Genomic DNA, 13377 nt, shown 5'->3' on the forward strand with positions numbered 1-13377 from the left:
AGGGGGCTAAGAATGGTACCCCCCCTACTTGTTTATGTACCACAACAGTGGTGTCAGTCTACCATTAATTGTCCTAGAAGAATGTGGTCCTTGAAAGCTGTCAGAGCATTCTGTACAGCTAACTTTCTTTCTGATTGATATGCAGGTGCATTTGACTTTGGTTCCATTTGCCCTGAACGCACTTCCCTGCCAGGTGAGCCCCCCATGCATAGTCTGACGCATCTGTTAAGGTTTGGGCAGCAGGGGTAGTGTGAATGGTAGGCCCCTGTTTTGGTAGCAGGCCTCTACCCACCAAAGGAACTCTAGGCAGAGTATGATAGGAATTATTGCTTCTACATCCTGAGAAGGTTGACGCCATAGGCTTTTTAGATATCATTGTTTGCTCATATGCAGTCTTGCATATGGAATTAGAAGAATGCAGGAGGCCATGAACCCCAAGGATTGCAGTATTTGCCTTGCAGATAGCAGGGTTTTTGACACCATTAGTTTGAAATAGGTTGTCAGATGAACTTTTCTCTGGCGTGAGGAAAGCCATATGAGAAACTTATTCAAGGTTGCTCCCAGGAATATAATTTGACAAGGTACCAGGTGTGATTTTTCATTTATGGTGTACTCCAGACAAGTTAGCACCTTTTGTACAAATGCCAGATGATTCAAAAGTATGTCCTGGCTTTCTGCCTGAATTAGACAATCGTCCAGGTATGGGATATTTGAATATTTCTTTGCCTGCAAAATGCAATGACTGGAGCTAGGCACTTTGAATACCCGGAGTGCAGTACATAAGCCAAAGGGCAGTGCAGAGAACTGATAGTGCATGTAGCCTTCTTTGAAGCATAGGTATCTTCGGCAAGATTCCCTGATTGGGATGTGCAGGAAGGCTTCCTTTAGAGTATTGCCAACCAAGCATCTTTGCCTAGCATAGGAAGCAACTGGTGAGGAGAGTTAGCATCCTGAATTTTGGAATCACCAAAAAAGTGTTCAAGATAGACCGGTCCAGGGATAGGACGCCATGAGTTGTCTTTTCTGGGTACCCAGAAAAGTCTCAAGTAGAAAACTTGTCCCTTTTCCTCTTCTGGTACTGTCTGAACAGCCTTTATGCTTGAGAGAGTAATTGCTTTTGAGCCTCTGCCCACTGATTTGGGGGTAGATCTGGCCAACCGTTTGGTGTTGGTAACGTGTGGAAGTGAAACCTGTATCCTTGGGGAAACTATTTAAAACCTATTTGTCCTGGGCAATGATTTCCCAGTTTTTTGCCTGCAGAGCAATCCTTCCCCCCAAAGGGGCAGTCAGTTGAGAAGTGCTTGGAAGTTTTAAAGTTAAGTCATTGAGACAGTTTACCATAAGGGGGAGTTTTACTACTACTCTCAGATTTGGAAGTGGGAGCCCCCCACTGCTTAGTCCTGTGCGTACCCTGGGACTGAAGCCTGGGTGTTCTGCTGGATCTGGGTTTGGGCTGAAGGCCTGGAAGAGGCAGGAAAGGACCAGTTCTTAGAGGGCCAATGCCTACTAAATTTTGGAGATTGTACTTGTAGGAAATATTCAACAGTTTGCATAGATTTAGTTTTTTCCTCCATCTTAAGAACTTCTTCTGCCTTGTTGCCAAACAGGCGGTCCTGATTTAAGGGAGCATCCAGTAATTTAGCTTTAACATGATCTGGCAAGGACTGCTCCTTAAGCCAAGCATGCCTTCTATGTACAGACCCAGTGACAGCAGCTCTGCAATATGCCTCTAGTGAATCAAAACCACATTGCCAAGTATCTTTTCCAACCTGTTCAGCTGAATGCAGTAAATTCTGTAAATCCTTATTTTCAACATGATCAGGAATCATCATTTTCTGTTTAAGCAATCCAATATGCTGATTACTTTCACATATGAAACTGGCAGTTTAAGGCCCTAATGACCAAGGGCAGAAGTGTATACCTTCTTACCCCATCGATCAAGCACCCTGGAGTCTCTATCAGAGGGGGTAGGGTTTTTGGCAGCATTAGCCTTAATGCCCTTGGGTCCCTGTGAAATGGTCTCAGGATCCACAATAGGAGTTTTGCAAAGGAACTTGGGAGCCAGGAACCCTGTAATATATATCAGGTTTTCTGGGAGCAGGAGGTAGAGAGTGAGGGGCCAAGTTAGATTCCGAAAAGGCATCAACAATGTCTAGTACAGGAGGGATAGCTAAAGGCCTGTGCTGGGGCAGGAGTAAAATCCCTAAGCCTCTTTTTGAATCACAGTAATCCTGACTTTGCCAATGAAAATGCTAAGAGTATGCAAGTTTTCACCAAGAGAGACATCTTCTGGAGGGGAAGCAGAAGGAATAGAGTCCAGCATCAGAATCCTCATAGGTAGATAAGGGTAAATCCTGGTCAGAGGAAACAAATTTCAGAATCCTGGTCAGAAGTACAATAAGCAAAATCAGTCCTAGGTCTCAGAGGGGGAAGGCTGGCTTCCCCTGATTAAAGTAATAAGATCTTCAGCCATTCTTTGTTTTTTAGGCATAGAGGCCTGACCATGCGGGTCTGGGTGTAGTTTTCTAGGCATGGTTCGAGTTTTAGGCCTTGAAGATGGCGGCATTTTGATATGCAAGTCAGTAGGCCTGAAAACACCCTCAGAAGCCGGTGCCTGCACATAGGCTCCAGACCCATCCAAGGTAGAAACATCTGCAGGTTCCAAAGTTGAAGCATCTTGCGGCTTACCAGACTGAATGGGTCTCAGTAGAGGCCTGCAAATCTGAAGTAGCAGGTATTAGTGGCTGCAAAAGCACCTCACTGAGTACCGGCGAACTGGCGACTGGCTTAGAAGACTCGCAGCTTTGGACCTAGGCAGCCTGTCTCTTGTCTTCATCTTGGTTTTTTCGGAATGTCTGTAGTAAGATGGCTTACCGAATACGTATCTGGATAATTGAACCGAGTTACCAAAATATTTAGAAGCGAAAATATACAGACTATGGATAGTTCATTGTTTAAATAAGGCACAAAACAGACAGCGAGGTAAGTCATGGTAAGGGCAGAGGCAAGGAATGCAGTACGAATGGAAATCTTTGAGGTATTTGTTTTCTACAAGAAATACAATTTACTTTTACTGACATCAGTTTAGAGCAAGAAAAGGTTTCCCCAACTGGGTACTTGGCTTTAGTTGAAGACTTTGGTTCTGAAACTCAAATGAAAATTTCAGGAGTTGGCCAACCGGCACTTGCAAACTGCTTCGGGCACCACATGGCAAGAGAGACTAATGTAATGGAGTCGGCGGCATGTTTTATACCCCTGACTACCTGACGTCACGGAAGAAACAGCAACCGATGCAGGACCCAAGACTTTGTTAATCAGGCCGACTGAGGGCTACTGCAAGCAGATAACCCTAAATGTGATGACTGCAACAGTGAAACACGAAGAACATCTAAGGATTCCCTGCAGGATGCACTGTCAGAGGTGCTGGATGGGTGGCTGGTGACCAGGGAATTTGTTTTCTTAAGTATGATACAGAATCGGAATTGCCTAGACATGGTAAGGCCTCGCTGTACCGAATTATGGTGACTGTCAAAAAAGCTATTACTAGAAGATGAAAAATCAAAATCAACTATATTAGTACTGAATATAGTAACATAAAACTGGAACAGAGATAAAAGGGTAGGAGCAAACTACATGGGAAAAAATGGGAATTGTGGGAACTCATACAGGGGATGAATGAGGTTTAAAAGGCAGGACTTAAATGAGCTACTCAATGTTCAACTGAAAATGACTGGGCAGATAAGTGATGCATGTTTGCAAAAAATCTTGATTGCATGGGTAATAGGAAATTCACCCCGGGGATCACTTCTGTGGTTCTGCTCAACAGGGGCACAGGAAAATAATTTTCTTGGGTGGCGAAAGCCAGGGTACCTCTTTGGCGAGGCATGTACAGGGCCCTAGGGCCAGCCTAGTACCTACCTATGAACGGTATGGTTTGCGATTTAAAATGCTTGCAACTAGGATTATACTGGTATGGTTTGTTTTAATTTATATAAATGCATGATTACTTATATCATAAATGATTGTTTAATACAGATGTTTGTTTAAAAAGGGGGCGGGAATTGAATTTATGTAATGTTTAGGTTACAATATACAGCAATATGTGAAGCATGTTTGCTAATTTAACAGCTTGATTGCTTTTGTACAAATGTAAACCTGCCTATGTCAAGTGATAATTCAACAAAGGTGTTAAAGTCGGATGTCTATTTGGCAAAATAAAAAGATTCACTCTGCACAGTTTTACTGAAACAACCCACATTCCACTGCACAGTTTTACTGAAACAACCCACATTCCACTGCCAATATAACAGAGGATCTAACTGCATATAAAAAAAAACAAAGAATTGGCCAATGCAACATTCCATAAAAATACCTGAATAATGTTGTGCATGTGAGGTAGTAGCCTGTCTATCCGGACCTCCAGCAACATCACCAGTGCTCGACATACATTCTTTCGAACTTCAGGATCTTCATCACCAGCAAGTGCAAACAATTGCTATTGGCAAAATTAAAACACATTAAAATGCAAGTTTCATGACATGCTAAACATGAAAAATTGCTTGTATACTACAATAGCGGCACACCATAACTGCTGCCAGCTGAAACAGTACTGCATCCATGTCACTACGTACATTCCTACTTCATGCACTTCATGCCACAAACAAAACAGAGGCTAATAAAAATGCACACTTATCAAAACATTACCAGTCTCCACCAAAAATACTTTGGTATACAAGTGCACTTCACAAATACATCCTAAGCACATGGAATAAAATGCTTTTCTTCAGTCCAGTGAAAGGCATATAACCAAATGTATCCAAACAGTACTGCATTCTGATAGAGTAAAACTCACCTCAATAAAGGTATCTATGTTATCCATCAGTGCCTGGGCTCGATCCATAATAAACTGGTTCACACATGCTACTGCATGGGACCTAAGAAGAAAAAGCAAAGGGGATGCCTAAAATAAAGCACACCAAACTAGTCTAAAAATCAGACGCTAAGTGGTAGAATTAAAACAACCAGCCTTAATAACCTTACAAAGCAATTACAACCACAGGCATCTTTCATGAAGCCTGATATTACTGTTACTTCCACTTCAGACAAAAGTAGAGCATCACTTCTGCCCCATTTTCTTAACCTCCTTCAAGCAAGGGGAGTAAACAAAGTACAGTTGTGTACACTTACCATAAATGTAGATGTTAGAGTGTATTCACTGATGCAGTCATCACATTTAGATTATCTGCCTGCAGGTAGCCCTCATCCGGCCTGAATTCCAGTCTCTTCGGATTCCCGCATCGGATGCCGTCTTCTTCCTCAGGTCGTCAGGGGTATAAAATATGCAGCAGATGCCATTTCAGTGTTTCTTGAACCAGATGTTAAATGCCCCCCACAATGGGAATCAATTATGTGTTATGGTACACCTCCATCAAAAAGCAAATACACCAGGAAACAAATATATACCAAAGAAAGGTAGAGCCAAGATAAGTCAGAGGGGGCTGGAGGAAGGATAACCAGGACTGCAACAGTGAATACACCAACATCTACATTTATGGTAAGTGGACACAAATGTACTATATGTTCATGTTTCACTGCTGCAGTCATCACATTTGGGTTGATTCCCAAAGCTAAGTAAAGGAGGAGGAAATTGGAGTTTTAGGGCAAGCAATTAAGCCCTGCAAGACTGCAGTGGCAAAACCAGCTCTGGATTTAAAAACAAATAAGCATGTGGTAATGCTTGGTGAAGGTATGTACAGTGCTCCAGGTAGCTTCTAGGACATCCCTGGTAGGGACTCCTCTGAGAAAGGCTGCAGACGTGGATGCAGCCCTGGTGGAATGTGATCTTATCCCCTTTGTGGGGTAGGTTTACCATGGTGCTTGTAGCAGAAAAGAATGCAATGGGCTATCCATTTGGAAATCGTTCGCTTTGAAATGGCCTTCCCCTCTGCTCCAACAAAGCCAACTAGCAGCTGTCCAGATTTTCAGACAAGCTTAGTCCTGACCAAATATAAGTTGTCTGTGCACGTCCAGAGTGCAGTATTAGTTCTCCTTTGTTTTATTGATTAGGGAAAAAAGGTAAATTAATGGACTGATTTTAAGGCCACACTAGACACCACCTTAGGCATAAAGGAAGGATTGGCCCCGAGGGAAACCCTGTCTGCATGGAAGATAATGAAGGGTTCCACTGCCATGAGGGCCTGTAATTCAGACACTTTTCTAGCTAAAAGGAAGGCTGTTTTTCCAAGAAAGGAATTTCAACTCTGCTGTTGCAGCTGGCTCAAAAGGGGGGGGGGTGAGTTTTTCCAATACAAAGTTAAGGTCCCAGGCTGCAGTGGGGGCTCCCCTGGGGGGGTCTTAAATTTTTGGCCCCTCTAAAGAATTGTTTTAGCAGCGGATGAGAGAAGGTGGCTCATTATTATGTGCTGAAATGGCAGAGGCATGAATTTTAATCGACGAGAAGGATAAGCCCTTGTGGAGCATTTCTGTTAAGTACTGAAGAATAGGAGGCAAGCTGGGCACCTTTGTGCCCATACCCAGAGTCTGGCTCCAGGAACAGCATCTTTTCCACTTTTCAGCATAGGATTTTCTAGTACTAGGCCTCCTTGCCTCCAGGATAACATCTAACACCTGCTTACTGAGGGATACTATTGGAGAGCTCAAGGAATTAGCCAGGCTGCTAGGTTCAGGGTTTGAAGCAGAGGGTGCAGAATGGGTGCAGAATCTGACCCGCCTGCTGGGACAGCAGGGAAGGGGGTCTGAGGCAGCTGCCATGGTTCCACCAGTGTCATACTGCGCAGGAGGGGTGTCTGGTGCAATCAGTATTGTCCTTGGCTTGTCCTGTTTGATCATTAGCAGAACCTGTTTGATCATTAGCAGAACCTTCAAGAGGAGATGCAGAAAGGGAAGGCATAAACCGAAAGGAGTTTCCTGGTAAAGGACAGGGCGTCTACTTTCCAAGCTCGACTGTGGGGAGTCCTTGCACAGAATTTGTCCAATTGATAGTTCTGAGGGGAGACAAACAGGTCTACCTGTGGAGTCCCCCATCTGTTCAAGAGGTTGAATATTTTTGGTTCTAGTTTCCATTCGTGTAGGTCCATGAGATTTCGGCTTAAGTAGGCTGCTGGAGAATTTAGCTGGTCTGGCAGGAATTGAGCTTGTAGGTACACTTGGTAGCTCAAGGCTGTGTTCCACAGAGCCATGGCTAGTCTGCAGAGAGGGTACGAGTGGGTTCCCCCCCTGCTTATGTACCACAACTGTGGTGTTTTGTCTTTACCAATAGTTGTCCTGAAAAATGTGGTCTTTTAAGGCTGTCAGGGAATTTTGTACAGCTAACATTTTTTGGCTGATATGCAGGTGCATCTGTCTAGGGTTCCATTTGCCCTAAATGCACTGCCCTGCCAAGTGAGCCCCTCATGCATAATCTGAGTCTGTTAGGGTTTGGGCGGCAGGGGGTAGAGTGAAAGGGAGCCCCTTGTTGTGGTAACAGGCTTCTGCCCACCAAAGGAAGTCAGTCTTTATACAAGGAATGATAGGAATCATTGACTCCAGGTCCTGAGAATATTGACACCATAGGCTTTTTAGACATCACTGGTTTCCTCTTATGCAGTCTTGCATATGAAATGAGTAGAATGCAAGAGGCCATGAACCCCAGGGCTTGCAGAAATTTCCTTGCATATAGCTGGGGTTTTGTGGCCAATAGTCTGAAGTAGGTAGTCAAAAACTTGTTTCTCTGGAGTGAGGAAAGTCAACTGGGAATGTGTGTTAAAGCTTGCTCCCAGGAATACAATCTGTTGGCAGGGTACTAGGTGTGATTTATTTTCATTTATGGTGTACCCCAGAGAGATTAGAAGTTTCTTTACGAATGTCAGGTGCAATAGCAAGTCCTGGCTTTCTGCCTGAATCAGACAATCATCCAAGAATGGGTATACCTTGAATATTTCTCTGTCTGCAAAATGCAATGGCTGGAGATAGCCACTTCGTGAATACCCTGGGCGTAGTAGATAAGCCATAGGGAAGTGCAGATAACTGATAGTGCATGGAGCCTGCCCTGAAGCGTAGGTATTTCCTGCAAGATTCCCTTATTGGAATGTACAGGTAAGCCTCCTTAAGTTTAAAGTCGCCAGGCATCTTTGCCTAGCACAGGAAGAAGCTGAAGTGTTAGCATTTTGAATTTTGGGTTACCAGAAAGGTTTTTAGAAGAGAGTTCCAGGATAGGACGCCAGGAGCTGTCTTTTCTGGTTACCAGTAAAAGTTTTTAATAAAAACCTTGTCTCTCTTGTTCTGAGACAGGTTGAATAGCCCTGATACTTAGAGAGAACCTGCTGTTGGGCCTCTGATCACTGATTTGGGGCCAAGTCTGGCCATTCGTTTGGGGGTTGGTAGTGTGTGGAAGTGGAATCTTATCCTTGGGAAACTACGTTCAAAACCCATTTATCCCGGGTAATGAGTTCCCAGTTTTTTGTATGTTGGGTGTGCTTTCCTCCTAAGGGAGCAGGCAGTTGAGCAGGGCTTGAAGGGTTAAGGTTAAGTCATTGTACCATTTTTCTACAGGGGGTGGCTTACTACTCCCTGCTTTGGAAGTGGGAGCCCCCCACTGCTTAGGCCTGTGCGCACCCTGAGACTAACCTAGGTGGTATGCTGTTCCTGGGTTTGGACTGAAAGCCTGGAAGAGACTGTAAAGGACTAATTCTTAGGTCAATGCCTACTAAATCTGGGAGACTGTACTTGCAGGAAATCTAACAGTTTGCATAGATTTAGCTCTTTCCTCCATCTTTTTCAGGACTTCTGCTTTGTTGCCAAAAAGGCGTTCTTGGTTTAAGGGAGCATCTAGTAAATTTAGTTTTAACATGATCTGGCAAGTTTTGCTCCTTAAGCCAAGCAAGCATGCCTTCTAAGTACAGACCCAGTGACGACAGCAGTGCAACATGCTTCTAAAGTGTCAAAACCACATTGCAAAGTATGTTTACCAACTTGTTCTGCAGAATGCATTAAATCCTGTAATTCTGTGTGTTCAGCAGTCAAGAATAAACATCATTTACTGTTTAAGTAGTCCCATAATATGTTGCTGATGCATTGAAACTGGCACTTTAAAGCCCTAATGGCCAAAGCAGCGGAAATGTATACCTTCTTACCCCATCTAAGACTCTAGAATCTCTATCAGGAGTAGAATTTTTGGCAGCAGTAGCCTTAATGCCTTTAGGTCCTTGGGAAATGGTCTCTGTATCCACAATAGGAGTCTTGAAGAGGAACTTAAGAGTCAGGTACTCTGATACCAGTCAGGTTTTCTGAGAGCTGGAGGTTAAGTGTCTAGGGAAAGGCTAGAGTCCAAGAAAGCATTTACAATGTCCAGAACAGGAGGGATAGCTAAAGGCCTGTGTTGAGGAATGAGTAAGAACTCCCTAAGCCTCTTTTTGGAGTCAGAGTAATCCTGGCATTCCCAGTGGAAATGCTCCTTAAGAGTGGGCAAGGTTTTACAAAAAGAAAAATCTTGAGGGGAAGCAGAGTGAATGGAATCCTCTGCATCAGAGTCCTCATAGGTAGAACAAGAGCAAATCCTGGTCATCAGAAGGGACATAAATCAGATTCCTAATCAGAAGGAAAATCACTTCTAGGTCTCAAAGGGGGGAAGGCTGGCTTCCCTTAATTAAGACAAAGTCTTCAGCCATTCTAAGAATTTTTTTTTTTTTTAAGGCATATGGGCCCAAGCATGCGGTTTGGATGTGTTTTCCAGGCGTGGTGCGAGTTTTAAGCCTGGATGAAGACTATAGAGTCTGTTTAAACTGCAAGTCTGTAGGGCCGAAGCAGTTTGCAAGCACCGGTCGGCCAACTCCTGAAATTTTTGTTTTAGGGTTTCAGAACTGAAGTTTTCAAAAAAGATAAGTACCCCGTTGGGGATCCTTTATCTTGCTCCAACCGATGTCAGTAAAAGTTAACAGAAGCCAGTGCCTGCACAGCAGCTCCGGATCCAAGGTAGAGACATCCGCAGGTTCCATAGTCGAAGAAGCATCTCGCAGCATACCAGACTCTGAATGGGTCTCGGTAGAGGCCTGTGAATCTGAAGTAGCGGGTATCAGGGGCTGCAAAAGCACCTCACCGAGTACCAACGGACTGGCGACTAGCTTAACGGAAGGGTCGTCGGCAATTTTGGACCTATACGGTCTGTCTATACTTATGTTTTTTTCGGAAGATTGGTATTCGGATGGCTTAACGAAGCCATTTCGGAGTACTGAGACAGTACGAAAATAATTTTCTGCAAAGACAGCCCGACTACGAATAGTTCGAAAGTAGAACAAGGCACAAAACCGACAGCGAGGTACGTTGCAGTCTGGGCCTAAACAGGGGTTGCAGCACGAATGAAAATCTTTGAGGTATTTGCTTCCCACAGGTAAGACAACTGTTAACGTTTACTGACATTGGTTGGAGCAAGATAAAGGATCCCCAACGGGGTACTTATCTTTTTTGAAAACTTCAGTTCTGAAACTCAAACAAAAATTTCAGGAGTTGGCAGACCAGCACTTGCAAACTGCTTCGGGCATCACACGGCAATAAAGACTGATGTAATGGCGTCATCTGCATATTTTATACCCCTGACAACCTGACGTCATGGAAGACAGCATCTGCAGTAATCTGAAGACTCTGGTATTCAGGCCGCCTGAGGGCTACCTGCAGGCAGATAATCCAAATGTGATGACTGCAACAGTGAAACACCAACATCATGCCATCTATCTGTTCCACGTCCAAACACCTTTCCTCAAATATGCAAGAGGTAGCAACAAATGTCTGCTGGTAGATGAGTTTTAACAGTCTCAGCACATTCAGTCTCTTCCAAACCCGCCCTTGCACACCATACCTTTAGTAGCTTTGTGGTTGTGCTCACATCTGTACAAGCCTTTGAAGGTTAATGCTGCAATACAACCCAATCTCTGCCCATTCTGCCCTGCACAGCAATGAAAACTACAAAATAAATGGTCTCAAAAGCAGACAGCAAAACATTTTTGAAGTGTATAAAATCCCCTTTGTAACCCAACTGTACAAGGGTTCATTCCAGACAGATCTTGCAGATCAATTGCATTGGCACACAGCCATAGGAAAGGAGAATAATAAATGTGGTGGAGACAGTTTTCAACGTTCAGTTGTAGAAGTTAAACATATCCATACAACTGCATACCCCAACATGACCATCTATTCCCTCCCTAGCCCTTACTCTAAACATAACCAACACAAGACTGAATATTTGTTCATTCAGAAGATTTTTCGTTGCATGAAAACACCATTTACCTTCATACAAACAGAGGAAGTTAATATTCTAACAATGACATTTCGAGTCTAAAAGAACTCTGATAAATACAATAGTAAACGCTGACTGCATGCAGGCATACAAATAAGATTTCTCTACATGCAAATATATGCATACATTGTGTATATCTATATATGGAGAAGCTTTCATAAGCCTAAGTTCTCAAATAACTAGATACAGACTTGCACCCAAGTCAAGGGCAGTGCAGAACAGTAATGAACAGTGTGCATTTGTTTTAGAATGATTTCACCAGAAACTGAAGCAGCTCCTTCTATAGTTCAGAGTTTGGTGACTGTGTGCCGATTACAGACTAAAGCCTCACAGACCGGTACAGCCAATGTTTTGAACTAGCTGAATCACCCCACCTACACCAGTCAATATAGCTTTTCTGCACTGGGAATCCTGTTCCAGCATGTTCTTTGTGGGCAGATACAGAATTAAGCAAGCTCACTTGAGGCCCAAGCTACAGCAGGTGTACATCCAAGATGGAATTTACTCAAGTATTCATATGACCAACATTTTTACCTGATTTTGGGACTACAATGTTTAAAGAACTGGAGGAACTTGGGAATCATAACGTTCAGTGGCCTGTTCAGAGCATCGCTGTCCAACAATTCTGACGAATCTTCACAGATCTTCTGAAGAGCTCCAAATGAACCCTGTACCAAGAAAGAACTTGTTTATCCAAGAAAATTTACGCCAACAGCTACAAAAGTATTTTACAAATGTCAGATGCTATTTCAACATGTGAAAACAATTTCCACCTGTCTAAAAGATACTCACCATTAATGAGACCAATTCCTTTAAAGATGGATTAGGACTCGTGCAGACAGGTCCTAAGACCAATCCAGAAAGCTCTCTGAAGTGCCCAACCCTGTGTCAACATGTTACAGGCAAGATGTCATCCAAGTTTTAGATAAAGCAGCCTGCTTACATACAAGTTTCAAGAATAGGCATTAATGCCCTTCTACCCCTGTTAACTCATTACATCAGAGTAATGCCTCCAGGTGCATCTGCAGTTAACTCCTACGGATGCCTCTAGGTGTCAAACATTGCTTGTTCACATTTGCTTCAATTTCAAAACCATGCTATGTACAAGGCTTTAAAATATTTCAACTTAAAGCTTACACAATGGCAAACTGTATTAATACGACAACTTCAATCACAAAAAACACCAACTTGAATTCAAAGGCACGAAAAAAGTTCACTCAAAAACAGGATTTTATTAATGTAGTAGTTAAGCGCTTGCAGCAACAATGCAAGCCTTCCTCAAAACAAATTCAGTCATATGACCACACTAAGTTAATTGCTAATGTGTGGGTATTTAAAGAACCATGCCTCATCTATAATAAAAACAAATCAGTTCCAATAAGAATTAATATCATTAAAACTATTATACCTTCTTAGTTTCAGTACACTACAAATTGATACCACATCATTTAATCCAGGGGGTATAGATGCATTTAAATACAGTATCCACCATAATTCACGTTGCTCTAATAATTTCCATGGCCCTCCCCTAGGATTAATCCACAGTTGTTCCAAGACCACAAACTTAAGTTTATGTTCAGGATATTTTTATTTGCTTAGGCCACTGCACTAGCATCTTTTCCTATCCAAATGTCACTGGTATATTCACATACATTGGAGCTTTTGCGCAGTTTTCCCTATATAATATGCTGTACAATGGCAGGACTTGGCAGCATATACCACACCTTGTGTCTGACATTAATACCATCCGGGTATATAAATATTTTTAGTCCCAATTTTCAGTCACACTAGATATGTGGGCATTGAGAACACACTACATTTTTGCATCTTATGCACTGTACCTGCTGATGGGATACAAAATCACACCAATCCTTTAAATTACTGCCACGTCTAAAAACAAACTTGGGATTCATACCAAGTTTGTTAACTAATGTTATCATATCCCAATTTTTGCACACCATTTGTAATGCATGTACTACGCATACTGTGTGTAAAAATGAAAAATTCTGTGTACTACTTTGCATATCAAAGGCAATGGAACCCATCAAGTCTCCACTATTAACCAAACTCATTTCCCACTACAAAATTAC

The 13377-nt window shown here is 42.9% G+C and overlaps 1 protein-coding gene across 1 annotated transcript in view; it reads right to left on the reverse strand.

The window, feature by feature from the left end:
- The window catches only part of TNPO2 (transportin 2), a gene marked incomplete in the record, with an annotated part of 2382582 nt that overhangs the window by 2121127 nt on the left and 248078 nt on the right, over window positions 1–13377 (reverse strand). The window contains 3 exon segments of the mRNA XM_044084755.1: window positions 4373–4495; window positions 4853–4934; window positions 11822–11955. Coding sequence (XP_043940690.1) covers window positions 4373–4495; window positions 4853–4934; window positions 11822–11955 — 339 coding nt within the window.

The sequence above is a fragment of the Protopterus annectens genome, chromosome 9.part0 (assembly GCF_019279795.1).
Source record: "Protopterus annectens isolate FY-2018-M chromosome 9.part0, PAN1.0, whole genome shotgun sequence".
Classification (NCBI taxonomy): Eukaryota; Metazoa; Chordata; order Ceratodontiformes; family Protopteridae; genus Protopterus; species Protopterus annectens.